The sequence below is a fragment of the Sitophilus oryzae genome, unplaced genomic scaffold (assembly GCF_002938485.1).
Source record: "Sitophilus oryzae breed Bouriz unplaced genomic scaffold, Soryzae_2.0 scaffold_402_pilon_pilon, whole genome shotgun sequence".
Lineage (NCBI taxonomy): Eukaryota > Metazoa > Arthropoda > Insecta > Coleoptera > Curculionidae > Sitophilus > Sitophilus oryzae.
Window position 1 is genome coordinate 733,647 of NW_022146977.1, and position 20,079 is coordinate 753,725.

Here is a 20,079-nt window from a genome sequence, read left to right on the forward strand (position 1 = left end):
AGGCCGTTTAATACCAATTAAAAGTTACCTCTTGATATTTTGTCGAATTCGGCCTCCTTGATGAGATAAACGCAACTTTATTAATTACAATTGATTAAATTAATAAATTATATATTTTACCTTATTTATGATTAAATATTATTACCGTTAGTTATTATTACTATTAGTCCAACCTACAGCAAAAAATAACATGTTCTATTCGGTGTAAAAATGCCTTTTTGTGCCGCCCCTGTAATGCCAAACGTACATCTTCGCCAAAAAAAAATTCATTTTTACTTCTAATAAAACAATATTTTATTTATTGTAAAAGAGAATTTTTAGTCGTTTTTACTAAAATTTTTTAATATAACATCAACTTTTTCTTCGGGTTTTAACTTGACATACTTTTCACTTGCAGTCCAGACTTCTTCACATTTTTTCGAATCATAGATTGGTTTTGGTTGCCAAACTGGTCGACATTCTATGAAAAACTGTCCTGATATCTGTTCGACTTCATCAGACGTTGCTAAGTGCAACACTGTCTGTATTCCTTCATCCACATCCTATTATAAAAAATATTATAAAGTGTATTGTAATACTTCTCAAATATTACCCGATATTTCATACTTTTCCGAAACACATTGTCCACAATTTCAGGGTATATAGATAAAGTAAGTCCAAACCCAAAGGAAGGGATGCTTCTTTGAGAATATTAGTGTAAATAATGCCGGGATGGTAAACGTTAGATGTTACTCTAGAATTTTTCAGTTTTTTGGATAAAACTTTCGACATAACAGCACCGGCAGCCTTTGAATTCGAATAGGGCATATACTTCTGACCATCAGTCTGTATTTCATTTCCAACTAGAGGTTTCTCCAAGAAATTAGTTCGATAAGCTGCCAAGGAACTAGTGTATATTATTCGACTTGGCGCCGATTTTAGAAGTAAATCTGGAAAAATAAATAAAAATCAATTGGTAGATTTGATGATTTTACATGTTGTGTTAATGCATAGATGAGAGTAAATAGTATAGATGAAGATGTCACAAATTCGACATACCCTTTTCTGTAGGAGATATTATTTTTAAATTAATAATTTAAGAGTTATCAACAGAAAAATTGATTTTTTATTTGGGACGCCCTGTATATTTAGCAAAAATATAGCACACTTGATATTTTGTTATAATCCCTTTTGAAATACAGAATTTTTAAAAGTTCGCCACTTTTAACTACTACCCAAGTAGCATTTTCACGACTTGCGACCACATGTTTACTAAACACAACGTTGGATTAGTTACAAAAAATAGTTAGCTCCCTACCTTGGGTATTAAAATAAATTTAAACGTTTTTATAACGTTGTACCGACGTTGGACTAGTACTACAGCAAAGTAGAAGCTTCTGCGACGTCGAATAAACGTTGTTTTGTACCCTTTTTTGCTTAAGTGATCTTTAGGTGATTCGGACAACGTAGTTACAACGTTGGACAATATAGAGTTTTCCGACGTCAGTTTCAGGACCTATTTCAACGTTATGCAAACGTCGTCTGTTTTACTAATTCCAACGTTGTTTAGATTTCGTTATTCTTACGTTGGTAGGACGTCGAGTCACTACCTTTTTGCAACTGTATTGAACCATAACCTTAAATCTTAAATTTTCACTTCATTGTTCTGTTCAGTCAGACAGTTCAGTGCTGTTTTTGTTTTTATAAAAAAACTTAATTAAAATGGGACATAAGAAAGGTACATATAAAACTAAATTTAAATATACATCGACATATATTACCGATAGTTTATCCACTCCCTCGTTTATTTAGATTATAGAGAGCGGCACAAGCTAGACTCTAGGATGACTAAATTAGGCAATCTTGCGACTAGTATACTACCTGTTAAGGCTGAACTGCGATTTTATTAGTCCAGTATGCGACTACTCGAACTACTCCATCTTAATCTCCAAAACAACAAAGTGAAAGCCGCCATGTTGTTAAATAAGAAAATGTTTCGTTCCTAAAATAGCAATTCTTGCTTTTTGAATACATTAACTTGAAATATTTGACCCTAAAAAACACGCGGAAACAATTTTTTCGACTGCGAATAAATTATTCTCATTGTACTAAAAAAAAAATTCAAGAAAATTTTTAAAACTTCTTTAATTTTAAGGCCCATTAGTATTTTTCAAAGTAGAAACAATAGATTTATCAATAAAGTTGTTTGCGTTTAACTTTTTTGCCTTGGGTAACGAGTTACAGAGTCGGTTAAAGTGTTTCAATAATTATGATCTTCAAACATCCTCCACACTTAAATACTTTTGTTTTGTTTTCCTTCACTGCCATCTGACATATGTCTCTAACTAAATCATAAAAATAATATTTTTACTATAATTATCCCAATTTAGGATAAAACGCGACCTAGACGCCATATTAGTTTTGTATTTCTGTGAATTAGGATTTTAAACAACGTTGCAGTTTGTATTAAATTAGGCTTCTAGCCAACGTCGGTATCCAACGTCGTTTCGACCCAAAAATTATTCTCCAAACTAGTGCAGACTAGGGTTGGCACGAGGTTATGCCGACGTTGCGCCCCGACGTTTGGTCGCGTGACACAACGTTGTCCCAACGTCCAAATGCTGCTTGGGTAGGCTTTGGACCCTTTATTGATGATCCGCCCCGAATGGAACGCGAAAACATATTTTTCGACGAAGCACCGCCTCAGAACGCTGAAGTTATCAGCTAACTTTTGCAGCCAATTTCCAGAATAATTGATTAGCTAACCAAGATCCCAGCCGTTGGCCGTCGAGGCCGCCGGACTTAGCGCCTATGGATTTTTATCTTTGCGGAAGAATTGCCCGTATAAGCTAGACAAGAATTAGAAGTACTTAGTGGTTATGCGAGGGTATCTGTCACCCCTACTGAGTTAATGAATTCCGCGAGAAATGTTCAAAAACGGTTCTGTCTGTCCATAACAGAAGAGGGTCGACATGTCAAACACCTGTAGCAAAATCTCATGACTTGGTTTGCTATTAATTTTTATTGTTATTAGATATAATTTAAATGTGTTGATGTTGTTAAATTTAGTTTAAATTGTTATAAAATTCTGCATCTCTCATTGCAAATATTATTTTCGTTTTAACTGCTGCTCACAGCTAGAATTTTTTTGCATTACAGCCGGCGTCGTTCAAAGCCTACTTAATCGAGCAAAATATCAAGTATGCTATATTTTTGGAAAGGTATTTTTAAATTCTCTTCCATGGATTAAAAATATACAGGGTGTCCTGTTAAACCATTAAATTCTACGTAAAAAGGTGCTTTGGAAATGTTTTCATAAAAATACAACATTTTTCCATAGAAAAAAAGTTACAGGGATTTTTTAAAAATGTACAGGGTGGATCAAATTCGACGCTTTTAAATGGAAACACCCTTTTCTATGGGAGATAGACAAAAACTAATATCGGTGTCTGGAGCTCAATTTTTGTCAAAAACATGATGGTGAAAACCGCATATCGATATCTGTTACCGTTTCGGAGTTACGGGGTGTTTTTCAAAAATATGCATTTTTAACAAATCGCTGTAACTTTTTGCTATGGAAAATTTTGTATTTTTATGAAAACATTTCCAAAGCACCTTGTTACGTAGAATTTATGGTTTAAGTATAATTTTTAAAATTAATAATTTAAGAATTATCAACAGAAAACTTGATTTTTTATATGGGACACCCTGTATATTTTTAATTTATTGAAAAGAATTTAAAATTACCTTTCCAAAAATATAACACACTTGATATTTTGCTGGATTCCTCTTCGACATATAGAATATATAAAAATTCGCCCGCTTTAAATAAGTAGGCTTTGAACGGCACCGGCTGTAATGCAAAAAAATTCTAGCTGTGAGCATCAATTAAAACGAAAATAATATTTGCTATGAGAGATGCAGAATTTTATAACAATTTAAAATATATTTAACCAACATCAACACATTTAAACTATATCTAATAACAATAAAAATAAATAGCAAACCAAGACATGAAATTTTGCTACAGGTGTTCGACATATCGACCGTCTTCTGTTGTGGACAGACGGGACAGTTTTTGAACATTTCTCGCGGTATTCATTAACTCAATGGGGTTGAAAGATACCCTCTCATAACTGCTAAGTATTTCTAATTCTTGTCTAGATTATACGGAAGAATAAGAAACCTTTATTCTTCCGCAAATATATCCATAGGATTAGATCCATGGGCACTAAGTCAGGCGGCCTCGACGGCCAACGGTTGGATCTTGGTTAGCTATTAAATTATTTTTGAAATGGGCTGCAAAAATTTTCTGATAACTTCAGCGTTCAGAGGCAGTGCGTCGCGTCGTCTTGCTGGAAAAATATCGTCCCATTGCTGCCAAAAGTCACTAACTTACTTTTTATTACTTCCGAGAAAAATGCGTCTAAAGATGAATTGCATTGCATAAAGATGTTATAGTTAGTAACTATTCGGTATTAAAATAAAACATAAATAGCCAGAAATCGTAGTTAATGACTTTTGCAATCGATTCTCCGCTTCAAAACATAGTTAGTGACTTTTGGCAGAAATAGGACGATATGTTTTCGAGTTCCATTCTAAGGGCATATCATCAATAAGGGGTCCAAAGCCTACTAGTTAAAAGTGGCGAACTTTTAAAAATTCTGTATATCGAAGGGGATTATAACAAAATATCAAGTGTGCTATATTTTTGGAAAGGTAATTTTAAATTCTTTTCAGTTAATTAAAAATATAGAGGGTGTCCCAAATAAAATAATCGATTTTTCTGTCGATAACTCTTAAATTATTAATTTTAAAAAAATTATACTTAAACCATTAAATTCGACGTAAAAAGGTGCTTTGGAAATGTTTGCATAGAAATACAAAATTTTCTATAGCAAAAAAGTTACAGCGATTTGTTAAAAATGCACATTTTTGAAAAACACCCAGTAACTCCGAAACGGTAACAGATATTTATGTGCGGTTTTCACCATCATGTTTTTTATGAAAATTGAGCTCCAGACACCGATATTAATTTTCATGTATCTCCTATAGAAAAGGGTGTTTCCCTTTAAAAGCGTCTAATTTGACCCACCCTGTACACTATAATACCTTGTGATCTTCATGTAACTAAAGGTTAGTCGATGTAAGCAATTGTTCCAATTTTAGTGAAACTATAATAATATTGAAGTTGATCTTACCTAACAAAAGATGAGTCAATAGAAAATGGCTGAAATAGTTCACTTGCATTGTGCCTTCTAAGCCATCTTCTGTGATTATGGGTAGATATGCCAGTCCAGCGTTATTTACTAAAATGTGCAGTTTACTGAATTTCTTTTTGAACTCTTTGGCAAACTTTCTGACCGATTTGAATGAGGCGAAATTCACATGTTCATAAAATATGTTCGGATTATGAGTTTCTCTAATTAACCTTTTAACGGTTGATGAAGAATCGTTTTTGTCAGCTATTACAATAGTACATCCTCTGGAAGCTAGGGATTTGGCCAATTCCGAGCCCAAACCTGAAATTAGATGCTTACAGTTGTGTGAATATAGATAAACTTTTAGTTGTATTTTTTTTCAAATTTTATTTCGTATTTTACTGTGTTTGTCTTTTCCGTTGTTTAATCGTTTTTAATCAATCGTAATATATTATACCATTACTATTGGTGTTGCTTGTGTTATTCAAAATATAAATTCGACTAAGCCAACTTACATAATAGTATATTATGTGGGTACACGCAGGGTGAAAAACTTTATGATCATCGGTTTAGCATGTTCCCGTCATCCCTTCGTGGGACATAGGGCTTCTAAGAGATGTTTCCATCTGATCCTATTCTGAGCTGTCTATTTGATCTCTCCCCATGTTTTCCCGACCTCTTGGGCTTCAGAGGTTACTGTTTTTCTCCAGGTATTCCTTGATCTTCCCCTGGCACGTCTTCCCTGTGGATTACATTCAAGTGCCTGTCTAGCGATATCTCTGTGGGGTCTGGGCAAAATGTGCCCAATCCAGCCCCACTTTCTTTTCTTAATTGCGATATCTATTCGATTTTGTGATGTTCTTCTCCACAGTTCTTCGTTGTTAATTTGATTGGGCCAGAAAATTATCAATATTCTTCGAAGACACTTGTTAACAAACACCTGTAGGCGATCCATGAGACCACGCGTAACCTTCCATGTTTCGCATCCATAAAGCAAAATAGATTTGACATTGCTATTGAAGAGCTGGACTTTAGTTTTTTTGCTATATATAGAGGAGTTCCACACAGGTGTAAGCATGCCAAAAGCTCTTTGTGCCTTCAAAATCCTTTCCTCTATATTTTTCTCTGTGCCCCCATCGCTGTGAACCATACTTCCCAGGTACTGAAATTCATCAACTCTTTCGATGGCTCGGTTGGAGAGGTATAGATCTTGGTTGTTGGGAGTATTTGACCTCATTTCTTTGGTTTTCGCCACGTTGATTTGAAGACCGACATTATTAGCTTCCTCTTGGAGTCTAAGAAGTTTTTGAGACATATCCGAATGTGAATGGGAAAAGATGCATAGATCGTCTGCGTAATCCAGGTCTTCTAGCCTGCTTAAGAGTCCCCATTGTATCCCTAGTGGTTCTTTAAATGCTCTATTTAGTGCTACATCCAGAACGATGTTAAAGAGTAGCGGCGAAAGTATACAGCCCTGTTTTACACCTACTGCAATAGAAAATTTCTCCCCCACTTAACCTTTATGTAATACACAGCTTGTAGCATCATGATAAAGCATTTTAATCATGCGGATTATTTTTTCGGGTATTCCTTTTTCTCTCAAAACTTTCCAGATGGCTATGTGTAGCATTTTTCATGGGCTTTCCAAAAAGGCGCCACAAGTGAGGTATTGCCATTTAAGATTTTCCAGTGAGTAGTGGTGCCGCCTTAGGGGTAGGTCGGGGTGGTTCAAAAAATACGTCATATGTATTCCCCCTCGATATTATAGAAAAGGTATTTTTTATTTTTTTGATATCTTTTTTGGTTTAAAAATTATAGCCATTGTAAGTAGTAGTGGGAACTATCGAATGAATACTATCGAAACATTCGATAGTTGCAATTCATTCGAATAATTCGATAGCTAGTAAGAAAACATTCGTTGAAAACTATTCGAATAAAAATTATCGAATAGATGCGTCATCTGCTTTGAAATATTGTATTCTAGTAATTCGGCAGCAAAAACCATTCATTTATAAAATTCATTCGTTATAAAATTCATTCATTTATTCGTCAGGATCGATTATAATAAAATATTAACTGGATTTTAGTTGTCGCCCGGCGACGCGACGTAGGTTTCTTTCCGAGAAACCCGACAGCGGTCGGTGGCAATGCTATGAAAGAAGCCGGCATCTTTGATTTTTTGCGGAGTCAGATAAAAATAAGGACACATTATTTTTTTATTGAGGTGCTATTATTTACACAGAAAATACATTATGAAGGGCGCTGTTGCCATATTTTGGTATTAGTTGATATTAGCAAAGAATATTATTGTTTGACTTTAGTTAGTTAGGGATATTATGTCTATATATTTTGCATTTTTTTTATTAATATTTTTTTGTTACACTGCAATAATACTTGTTATTTTGGATGTAGGAAAATGATTTTTAAAGTTTTTAAGCAAAGACTGGTTTAATAAATAATAATAACAGTAATAATTTGTTATACCTATTAACAACAAAATTTAAAATCATTTAATATAAACATTTTTTAAGTAGTAGCAAAATATAAAAAACAAATTAGATGTCAAAATTATTTATATTAGATCCTATTTAAAAATAATATAGTCTCTAAATTTTTTGGCAACGTTGGTTTATTAAATAATAATAATTACAGAACTAATTTGTTATATTAACAACAAATTTTAAAATCATAAAATATAAACATTTATTAATTTTCTAAGCATGCAGTGTAATGGAAGGAAAATATAAATAAAAAATTAGAAATCAAAATTATTTATATTAGGTGCCTTATATTACTATTTAAAAATAATATTTACATTTGCATTTAATTTAAAAAATAAATGAAATATTTCTTCCCAAAAAACTACATGTAAGAGAATTAGCATAAACAAAATACAAACATTGTTAACTTTTTTTTTTAAATTGGCACGTGTAAAACTTTCAATTTAATTTTCTCATCTCATAGTTTGAGTTCGATAACCCCATTTACTTAACCACATTACTTAAATACGATTATTAAGTTCAACTAATTCATATTATTAAAACATCTAAAATACAGATATGTATTTTTAAAATTAATTGTAAGTTCATCTCATCTCTCTTAAAAATTGCTACTTCTCAAAATTTCCCACCATATACCATATAAAATTAAATAATTGAAAGATCGGGCTACGGAAAATCACACAAATTTTCAGAAAAATTTTGACCACCAGCACACGCACACAATCGTCAATAAAATTAAAACAAAAACTACTATTTTAGTATTTTAAATATTTTAATAAACGCAAAAATAGCACAGTATTTATACGGCGAAGTTATAAAAATTTGGAAGAACTAATAATGCACTGGCGCACACAAAATTCAAACGAATACTAAATTTCATTTATCAAAAGCATTCGATAGTCGTGGCTCAACGATAACCATTTAGTCGCACGGCGAGGTTGTCACATAGGCTTTAGTATACAAATGAATAAATGATTTTATTCGAATAAAACCATTCGATAGTTGAAATCATTCATTCAGTAACCATTCGATAGTTTAATTCATTCGATAGTTCCCATCGCTAATTGTAAGTTTTCAGCGGCCCATCCTGTATTAAATACGCACATCAACACCACGCTAACTGGATTACGCAATAATTCACTAACACGAAAGAGAATAACTTACCTGAATAGCCACCTGTTATTAGCGCCGTTTTGCCCATCAAACACACGTAACTTTTACACCTGGCATTGGTTGTATGAACTATATATTTTATCACGCAATATAAGCCTATCAAACTCAGAATTATATAAAACATATTAAATTTACCAACAGAGATGATATTTTAAACAAATAGTAGCAGCTTCTTAATGAATTTCAAGAGGTAATAGATATTTGAATAAAATAACTGGTATGGGACAAATTGAAAAACTATTCTATTAGGTCTAAAGTAATAAAAAAAATTCAACTTGTTTAGTAAATTGTATTGGAACAATATAGGAGAAAAAATATTATTGTTTATCATAGAAAACATGTCATTTAAAATTTCTAATGCTATTAATCAAATTTGTTGTAATAATACCTAATTACTACATACACTGCATATATACATTTTTTTTATAAGGCTAGCAAATTTATTATATTCAGTAAAAATACTTTGTGCTTTATCAAAATAGTATACATACAGGGTGTTTCAAAAAAAAACATGTGCCGAGGTAGAGAGATTCACATAAAAATAAGATTTATTTTTCATACCAACATATACATTAAAATGTGTAGCACTTATAGCAGTTTTTACACTCAAAATTTAATTCGAGTCATTAAAAGTACTTGGAAGAAAATTATAATTATTAAGACTTTAGCACGCTGTAGCTACGAAACAAAGTAGAATCTTATTTTTACGTGAGGAATCTCCCCACGAGAGATGGCACATGTTTTTTAGAACACCCTGTATATTAACAACACAAGATTATTCGAAAATATTTCAAAGATAATCATTTTCAGTCTTTTTTACTGAGAGGTTTTTTAATACACCTTCGACTTTTTCATCAGGAGTTAACTTCACATATTCTTCGCTTAAAGTCCAAATATCTTCACATATTATCGTATTATTTACTGGTTTAGGTTGCCAGACTGGTCTGCATTCTGCGAAATATTCCCCTGATATATTTTCCACTTCATCAGATGTAGTCAAATGTAACATTGTTTGTATTCCTTCTTCAATATTCTATGAAAAGGTTTAAATTTTTTATTAATAATATAATAGTTTATACAAGGTGTCCCAGAAATAAGTGCAAGTATTTTAACGGGTAGTATGTATAGTTCGACCCCAGAAACACGCCTATGAGGGTTTTTTTCGCGAGAGAAAAAAATTGAAAATTCGGATTTTTTTTAAATTTTTGGTTAAAAAGCATAATTTCTTGATAATATGGCAACATAGGTAGTAAGGTAGCAAATTTAAAAGAAAGAAAATCCAGAAAAGATCCAGTGGGTCTCAAAATTTGAGCAAAAAATCATTTTTTTTTGGAAATTTCAAAGTAAAATAACTCCGTTATTTTGGACTTATTTGGAAAACCTTAAAGATAAAATACGTTTCTTTTATCGAGATCTACCATCCACTAAAATACTTGCACTTATTTCTGGTACATCCTGTATATTACATGATGATTTATACCTTGCCGAATAACAAGGTCCACAATTTCAGGAGATTTACATAAATTAGGTCCAAACCGAAAGGAAGATTATATATTTCATTAAAAATATTAGTATATATTATTCCAGGATGGTAAACATTTGTTGTTACTCCAGTATTTCTCAGTTTTTTGGATAAAATTTTCGACATAATAGCGCCAGCTGTTTTTGAATTTGCGTAGGGCATATACTGCTGAACATCGGGCTGAATTTCGTTTCCAACTAAAGGTTTCTTTAATAAATTGGTTTTATATGCTGCCAAGGAACTGGTATAGATTATTCGACTTGGCCCTGATTTTATGAGTAGTTCTGAAAAACGGAATAGAAAACTGTAGTAAGGTTTTAGGTTTTCTGTGTTCGGATAGATGGCAGTGATAGATACGTTGAGGGATGGTTTATTGGGCTGCCTAAGGGTGAAACTGAAATTTGAAAATATTTTTGAGAAAAAAAATATCGAGAGTAAGATCCATAGACTTAAAATATATTTTATTGTCTAAATAAAAAATAAATTTATATATAAATAAAATAAAATATATTTTATTTTAAGTCTATGGAAAGATCACGTATTTTAGTACAATCAGAGAAAAGTACAATGACAAATCTCATTGTATAATATTCCTGTGCAAAAAAGAATCAATCTAGATATTGCATTTCTCTATAAAAGTCCAGTGCAAGATAAGGCAGGTACACTTCATACAGGATGGTCCGAACTGTATTCCGGAAACTTCGGAAGCATATTCTGCAGATAAAAATAAGTAATAAATTTCTTATAAATGTATGTTCTAAAATGCTTAGTTTCAGAGATACAGGGTGTAGAAGTTTCATTTTAATTTCGTTTTTTTCCAAATAATTTGTGAAGTAACGTCATTATTTGGATCAAAATTAGTGTCTGGGAGTTTTTTGACATGACAAATTTGATTTTGATGCCAATGTGACTCCTATTTATAGGGGGCGCCACCTACATGTGTTTTAACTGTTTTGAAGTTAGTTAGTTTTTTAGTTAGTCATTTTACATTAGCCTTTAATTGGTTCATAATTGGTCCCTAATTTCCCCTTAATTGGCTCCATTGGCTTTGCAAAATTTGTCAATTTCCCCTTAATTGGTTCCATTGGCTCTGCAAAATTGGCCAATTTCCTCCATTTGTTAACATTGTCACTTAATCGGCACCATTAGTCCACACAATTGGTCCGCATTGGTTTGGGGTTGTACACCGCATTGGTCTCGCGGTTTACCCCTCGAAATAAACATGTTGAGTAGATAGTTAATTTGACTGAAATTTGAAAATTTTGTATTTTTTTTAACGGTTTTATTTAGCTCGACCCGTACGGTATTTATTTATTTGTTTGGGTCAAAATTAGAAATTGAAATTTAAGTACCTTCCTGTTGTCAGATTGATCTGAAATTTGGTACACACCTTTAGTTCCGATGACAATACAATATAGTAATATCAATAACGTTGTAAATCTAAGATGGCCGCCGGTACAAAATGGCGGATTTCATATTTTTCCACAACCCCCTCAATATGGGTATCAAATGAAAGGGCTACACTAGTAGAATACTGTGATTGTGACAAAATTTAAAATCCAAGATGGACGTCGTTACAAAATGGCGTATTAGGTGAGGGCATGAGTAGTCGTGTCCAGAACAGTTGTGTCCAAGATTGTGTGACGTTAGAAGGACAGATAAAAAAAAATAGGTGATGAATTTGTGAAAATGTTGCGGTCCAACATTGATATTACAAAAGGATTGGTAAATGGTTAAATGTACGAAACAGATGTACCATCAGTTTGGATTGACTTTGGCAGAGAGGGCATACACGTTATACACCCGAAAACCATACAGTTTCCAGCAAAATTCAATTATGGTACGGCTGAAAGAAGGATGTTACCCTTAATTTTGTCATGGGCATCCACCGTCCATAAAATGCAGGGCAGCACAGTCGACCATGCAGTAGTGTATTTGAGCTCAAAATTGTTTGAGGAAGGGCAAGCATACGTGGCTCTAAGTCGAGTCAAGTCTCTGGAAGGGCTATATATTGAGGAATTAGATTGTAATAAATTATCAGGTAAAAAACCATGTAATAATGATGCACTAAATGAATTAAATAAAATGAGGAATATTCCATAGGCATTTCCGTTAAATACTAAAAACTAGAAAATAAAAAATCGGTAAAAAAACTTTTAAGTTAAACGGTTTTATCTTATGTGCACTGAAAACTAGAAAATAATAATAACAATTAGGTATTTTGAACTTCTAGTTCAGAAATATTTTATATTTTTACTTAATTTCTTTTTGAATAACTTTTAAATCCTTGTTTACCTTTACGCATTTCATCTCCTCATTTCCCTCTTTGGGAGTCAATCCGTGGACACACATGTTAATGATGAGATGAATTGATAATTTGGATTCCAAATATCTCTTAACGATTTTTACCGAGAGACCTTTTTTATGTAAAAAACGTAGTGAATATATTTTTTTTTACTCAGTGGTATTATACAGGTACGGACAAAAAGCTATTACTCTTCAGAACAGTTAAAAATATGTAGGTGGCGCCCACTACATGTAGGAGTCATATTGACCTCAAAATCAAATTTCTCATGTCAAAAAAGACCCCCAGACACCGATTTTCATCTAAATATTGACATTACTTCAAAAATTATTTGGAAAAAGTCGAAATAAAAATGAAACTTCTACAGCCTATATCTCCGAATCTAAGCATTTTAGGACAAACATTTATACGAACTTTTTTACTTCTTTTTATCTGCAGAATATGTTGCCAAAGTTTCCGGAATACAGTTGGGACCACACCCTGTATATGAAATAATGAACCTAATCTAACCAAACCAAACTTTTTCAAAGATTATAGATACTTATCTTAAATTTTAGGAAAAGAAATAACATTCTGCAGTAATTACCTAACAAAAGATGAGTTAACAGGAAATGGCTGAAATAATTCACTTGCATTGTGCCTTCTAGTCCATCTTCTGTAATCGTGGGAAGATATCCCACTCCAGCGTTATTTACTAAAATATGTAGTTTGTCATATTTCCTTTTGAACTCTTCCGCAAACTTCCTGACCGATTTGAATGAGGCAAAATCCACAGTTTCACAAAATATATTCGGATTATGAGTTTCCTTAATCATTCTTTTTACGGTTGATGAAGCGTCGTTTTTGTCCGCTATAATTATGGTACATCCTCTGCAAGCCAGGGATTTAGCTAATTCCAAGCCAATACCTAAAATGGAATTGTTAATTTAATGTAAAATATTTATTATTCAGTTTATTAGTTCACGTACAGAAGATTTATAGGTTTTTAATTTTCCCGAGAGTAGGAGTAACTAGTAATTAGTTAAAGCTCTCAAATATATTATACAGGGTGTAAATACTATATATTTTAATAGAATATATATATTTTTTATTTCTAGACTAAATTTTCTGAACATTTAAGCTCTACCAAACGAAAAATATCGTTTTTAGATGGTATTATTTTACAAAACCAGCCTATTTAAGTACAGTACATGTATATTATTTCGTATATTTTTCATTTTATTGATTTTATGGAAAGCACTGTTCATTAAAATGTTGTATCCTATGTTATAGGGCTTGTTTCTCTCTACAATTTCCTGTCTCACAATGTACCGTTTGTGTCCGGGAAGGGTTAATAGTTTCACAGTTGTCGATTTTCGAAAGAAATCAGTACATGTATATTATTTCGTATATTTTTCATTTTCTTGATTTTATGGAAACCACTATTCATTAAAATGTTATATCCTATGTTATAGGGCTTGTTTCTCTCTACAATTTCCTGTCTCACAATGTACCGTTTGTGTCCGGGAAGGGTTCATAGTTTCATAGTTGTCGATTTTCGAAAGAAATCAGTACAGGTATATTATTTCGTATATTTTTCATTTTATTGATTTTATGGAAAGCACTGTTCATTAAAATGTTGTATCCTATGTTATAGGGCTTGTTTCTCTCTACAATTTCCTGTCTCACAATGTACCGTTTGTGTCCGGGAAGGGTTCATAGTTTCACAGTTGTCGATTTTCGAAAGAAATCAGTACATGTATATTATTTTGTATATTTTTCATTTTATTGATTTTATGGAAAGCACTGTTCATTAAAATTTTGTATCCTATGTTATAGGGCTTGTTTCTCTCCACAATTTCCTAATTCTCACAATGTACCGTTTGTGTCCGGGAAGGGTTCATAGTTTCACAGTTGTCGATTTTCGAAAGAAATCAGTACATGTATATTATTTCGTATATTTTTCATTTTCTTGATTTTATGGAAAGCACTGTTCATTAAAATGTTGTATACTATGTTATAGGGCTTGTTTCTCTCTACAATTTCCTGTCTCAGAATGTACCGTTTGTGTCCGGGAAGGGTTCATAGTTTCATAGTTGTCGATTTTCGAAAGAAATCAGTACATGTATATTATTTCGTATATTTTTCATTTTCTTGATTTTATGGAAAGCACTGTTCATTAAAATGTTGTATACTATGTTATAGGGCTTGTTTCTCTCTACAATTTCCTGTCTCAGAATGTACCGTTTGTGTCCGGGAAGGGTTCATAGTTTCATAGTTGTCGATTTTCGAAAGAAATCAGTACATGTATATTATTTCGTATATTTTTCATTTTATTGATTTTATGGAAAGCACTGTTCATTAAAATGTTGTATCCTATGTTATAGGGCTTGTTTCTCTCTACAATTTCCTGTCACATAATGTACCGTTTGTGTCCAGGAAGGGTTCATAGTTCCATAGTCGATTTTCGAAAGAAATCAGTACATGTATATTATTTCTATATTTTTCATTTTATTGATTTTATGGAAAGCACTGTTCATTAAAATGTTGTATCCTATGTTATAGGGCTTGTTTCTCTCTACAATTTCCTGTCCCATAATGTACCGTTTGTGTCCAGGAAGGGTTCATAGTTCCATAGTCGATTTTCGAAAGAAATCAGTACATGTATATTATTTCGTATATTTTCCATTTTATTGATTTTATGGAAAGCACTGTTCATTAAAATGTTGTATCCTATGTTATAAGGCTTGTTTCTCTCTACAATTTCCTGTCCCATAATGTACCGTTTGTGTCCAGGAAGGGTTCATAGTTCCATAGTCGATTTTCGAAAGAAATCAGTACATGTATATTATTTTTTGTTCACCTAAAGTACACCAAAAAGGTATTTTTGGTGTACCAAAGAATTAATTTATTTTAACCAGTACCGTCCATACGGGTTTTACATTGAATATTTTTGGAGAAAAAGAGGTACACCACTTACTTCTCTTAAAATAAAAATTATTTTCAAAATCACCATTCATTTTTAAACATTTTTTATCTTTATTACAGTTGAGGGTTGGAACCTTTGGTGTTACACAGCAAAATAAAACACTAAATCACCACAATACGCCAAAACACTTTTACTTTTACACTGGACGCGCGTTTCGCTAACCATGTTAGCATCATCAGCAGATGATTATAAACTAAAGTACAATCTACAAGTTGAGCGTTTATATACTCGCTCAGTGGTCACCGAGTGAGCGTGGCAAAATCTAGCCAACTGAGTCAAAGCCCATTGAGCGTAACAGTTAGATTTCCGCCACTAGAGTAGTAGGAACAAAGAACTTTTATTCATACTATCTTTACATTTATTAATTCTGATGCTTTCATATGCATCTAATTGCCTGTAATTTGAGACTTGTTTAATTAATTTTAAATTATTAAGATCTATACAATGTACTTTATCAACAATATGTTCGGCAACGCAAGATTTATCCGGTCTACCATATCTTATCTGAGCTAAATGTTCCTTGAATCTAGTTAATATTGATCTTCTAGTTTGCCCAACATATTTCTGATTACAATCTTTACAAGAAATTTCATAAATACCCGACCTTTCCAGTGGAGGTGTTTTATCCTTTGGATTACCTAATAATTGTTGTAATTTATTATTAGCACTATACACAAGTTTATAATTGACATTCTTAAAAATTCCTTTTAGACCACGGGATAACTCTCTATCAAACGGTATTGAAAAATATTTAGACGTATCTTTCTCCACTTGAAAAGTCGAATTTTCAGAAATCATTAACCTACGTTTTCTAATTAATTTATCAACTAGTGAAGGAGAATATCCATTACACTCAGCTACGTTCCTAATATAATCTCTTTCTATTTCATATCTTTCGTTGGAAAGTTGGGAACTAAGTAATCTATGAACTAAGAAATATAAACTAGCCATTTTATGTTCAACACTATGATGTGATTCATTAGGAATATATCTGCGTGTGGTGGTATTTTTCCTATAGATATCAAATTCCAGGCAATTATTAGTATTTCTAATAACTAATACATCTAGAAATGGTAATCTGTCGTTGTTCTCAATTTCATGCGTAAATTTAATGGAAAGAATAAAAATTTTGAAAAAAATAGAAAATTTTACCACCCTATGTCTGAAAAGTTAAGATGTTTAGTTTTTTCTTAGAGAAGGTTCAAGAAACACCTCCTTAAATGTGAGCATGTCATTAAGGAACACCCTGTATAAACAAAAAGTGGTTTAATATGCTCTGCTGTTGAATGCTTCACACAAAAAAACACTAATATGTAAAAAAACCTACCTGAATTTCCACCTGTTATTAGAGCTGTTTTCCCCATCAAACACACATAACTTTTACACCTGGCATTGGTTTTATAAACTACATATTTTGTCACACAGTACAAACCGATCAAACTTATAATTATATATAACATATTTAATTTTAAATTTTACAATAGGTATTTTAGGCTAAAAATTGCTTCTTAATGAATTTTAACAGGCTACATAAATATATTTATTGAAAGTATTGTCTGGTTTAAAAAAATATCAAAATATAAAATTTATATGAGATTGTTATTAAATTATTACTTGAATAAATACTCGTACAGAAAGAAAAGGAATCATAGGTCATGAATATCAAGTATCCAACTAAAAGTTTTTTCTGAATATGAAAATATTCATAATTCAGTATTAATTTATATTATTTAGGTGATTGTTATTAAAATTTGGGTACTAAAAAAAAAAAGTACTAAATGGGAATTTATTTATATATCATTGTTACTATTATTTTTTTTCATAAGTCTGCATTTATTTAACTAACAACTGGTGTAAATCAGACATCAAGTCAAATAAAGACTTAAATACAGGGTGTTCCAATATACTACTACGTATTTTTGGAATCCAAATAAGTCCATTGGACACAATTTATCTCTATATAAAAGTGCTTCGTTTGTAGAGAGCACCAAACTTTAAAAATATAATAATAAACACATTTTTCAGATATTTTATTAACCGTTATTCCGATTTGAATGAAATTTTGAGTGTCTATGTTTTGCTAAGTGCTTTAACATTTGACTTTCACGAAAAAAAACAAGAAAAAGTACAGGAAGGATGAAAATTACCCCCACCTCTACATAAATTTATACCTCTACATATACTGACATTACTGACTTTTAAAAAATTTGAAAGTGTCAAATTATCTACATTTTTTCCCTCGCTCATTTTTCTCACTGTCTCACACAATCTTTATTAAGGGAAACTGCCTAGCTACGTTGAAACAACGGTTCCCATTAGAACCGAAGCATCCGAAGTTAAGCGACGTAAGGCGATACTGGTGGATGGACGGGTGACCGGTTCGAAACTCTGTATCGTGCTGTTGTCCAAGGGAGAAGTGATCTATTGATACACACTGCTCATTCACGCTGGTTCGAGGCCGGATAAGATCGGATATCTCCTGAGTAAGAGTTAATTTAGACACTTCCTAAGTCGGTAGGCCACTGACCATGATATGGCCGAGGACCGCGGTTCGGATCCCGCGTAAACAAAGTAGGCCCCGTCCAGATTGGCCCTGGCAGCAAAAAGGAGACGTTAACTGAAATCTTTACTTTATCTGTATTAAATACCTACTTATCTAACATCAACAAAAATAAACAAGAAGATTAACAATAATAATTGAAGATTTTAATACATTTATTTGTTGAAATCAATACAAAGTGAGGTTAAGCACGGAGAGAGTTGACAGACGCGAGATTGACAGCGCCTCCACAAAACGATAACAGGGTTGTGGACTAGAGAACGTAAAAATTACGCCAAGCGCGTCAAATAAATTATCTGGCCTGAACGATAGGGAATCCGGTGATGATACGCCAGACATCATATATCATAATCAAAGACATGTAACGAACTAAAAACGTTACAAGATGACGAAATAAAACATCTTTAGGACGTCTCTAAAATGACATTAGAAATTTTAAATTTAATTTTTTCTATTTATCTCGTTTTTTTCTCTAGAGTAGGCGATAATCATAAAAAAGGAGAGTATAATCTGGTATAATATGACAGAAATATGGTATAATCTTAACAGAAATAGAAACATTATCCTGATTTAATTTATAGGCGCAAATATTACGATTGACAGGCGTGACAGTTAGCTTCTGTGGTTGTGGTTGATGTTGATGTGAGGTTATGTGATCGAATACGATCTTTGAATAAGAAGACTAAGGAAGGAGCTTAATGCTATCCATGTATTCATGCATGGTGGGCGGAAAAAGCGCCATAAAAGCTCTCTAGGGTGGGGATCCTTGACAGTTCTGTTTGACGATTCATTTGACACATTTGAATTTGATTTGAAATTTTGTGGATTTGTTAGTCTTTACAGAGCTTATTTTATCTTATTTATTATTTATTCTACTACTGATAGTTCTATAAAGGTAGTAAATCTAGATGGAAATTAAGATAGATAGATAGATTAAATTAACAGTGACACTATCGCGATTTATCGAAAAAGACTCTAAAATAGTTGGTTGTGTAGCGTGCAGTAGATCTCGGCAAAAATTGAGTGAAATAATGGAACAACTATTCGCTAGTAAGTGACTATATAATATACATACGTGTAGTAAACCGATCATTTATGAAATTCACTTAAATTAACTAAATTATATATTTTTCTTGCATTTTAGCTTTTATTTATTACTTGTCAAAGATTAGATGTCAAAGAATTTAGATATGTTAATTTGACTTACCTGCTTCAGTAGCGTATCGGATGTTTGTGGTAATAAATACTTATTATAACTTATCTATTTTTATTAGAATTATATATTTTTATAACAATTTTAATAACTACCAATATTTATTCACAACGTAAATTAAAACAACAAATTATTGAGTCTACCCCACCTCTACCCTACATCATAGTTTTACATTTTTTAAATAAAATTAGAACGACACTGATAAACCGGAATTTAAATCGGCCATATTTGAGGCCCATCGCGGTGTACCTAAGATTTTTGATATGCTCCTTCCTTAGTCTTCTTATTCAAAGAATACGATTCACTGCTGCAAAAACTTAACTCCTAACCAGGTCTTCTAATGTCAACGAAAGGAGGTAAAGAGTTTGAATTTTCCCTTAATTCTAGCATTGTCTTTATCGTGCTGTACGTAGCCCAAAGAGTAGATGGCTTGTGGAAGGACTTATCTTCTCTGGAAGTAAACTGGCTTCTGCTCTTTTTGCAGCTTCTGTAAGTTCTGGTGGAGTACCAATATTCAAGTAGTCTTCATTATCAGAACTTTCCGACAACATTCTTGTAGTTTGTTTTGCTGTTGAAGGTTTGCGCCATAATAACCACTGGAACCGGTAACTATAGATATGGAAATGCCAAAACAGAAAACGACAAATTTTCGTATTT

The 20,079-nt window shown here is 32.3% G+C and overlaps 1 protein-coding gene across 2 annotated transcripts; it reads right to left on the minus strand.

Moving 5' to 3' along the window:
• Nucleotides 1-272: 272 nt before the first annotated feature.
• On the minus strand, nucleotides 273-17,116 carry LOC115885621 (retinol dehydrogenase 12-like). 2 transcript variants are annotated; one of them, XM_030904585.1, is made up of 6 exons: nucleotides 16,977-17,116; nucleotides 13,268-13,588; nucleotides 10,335-10,660; nucleotides 8,846-9,887; nucleotides 5,181-5,501; nucleotides 874-929 (listed from the first exon to the last, which is right to left on the minus strand). In XM_030904585.1, the coding sequence occupies exons 1-4, from the start codon at nucleotides 17,107-17,109 to the stop codon at nucleotides 9,645-9,647; spliced, it is 1,023 nt and encodes a 340-aa protein (XP_030760445.1). In that variant the 5' UTR covers nucleotides 17,110-17,116; the 3' UTR covers nucleotides 874-929; nucleotides 5,181-5,501; nucleotides 8,846-9,644. The 2 variants fall into 2 exon arrangements, with proteins under 2 accessions (XP_030760446.1, XP_030760445.1); XM_030904586.1 differs by lacking the exons at nucleotides 10,335-10,660; nucleotides 13,268-13,588; nucleotides 16,977-17,116 and adding an exon at nucleotides 273-542 and having other exon boundaries at nucleotides 607-929; nucleotides 8,846-9,158.
• Between the last annotated feature and the right edge of the window lie 2,963 nt (nucleotides 17,117-20,079).

Excerpts from the sequence above, each read along its gene's own strand:
- LOC115885621 (XM_030904585.1), bottom strand. The coding sequence starts at position 17,109 with ATGTTATATATAATTATAAGTTTGATCGGTTTGTACTGTGTGACAAAA. Across the intron at positions 13,589-16,976 it reads AATAACAGGTGGAAATTCAG|GTATTGGCTTGGAATTAGCT; the intron begins GTAGGTTTTTTT and ends ATTCCATTTTAG. Across the intron at positions 9,888-10,334 it reads GGACCTTGTTATTCGGCAAG|AATATTGAAGAAGGAATACA; the intron begins GTATAAATCATC and ends ACCTTTTCATAG.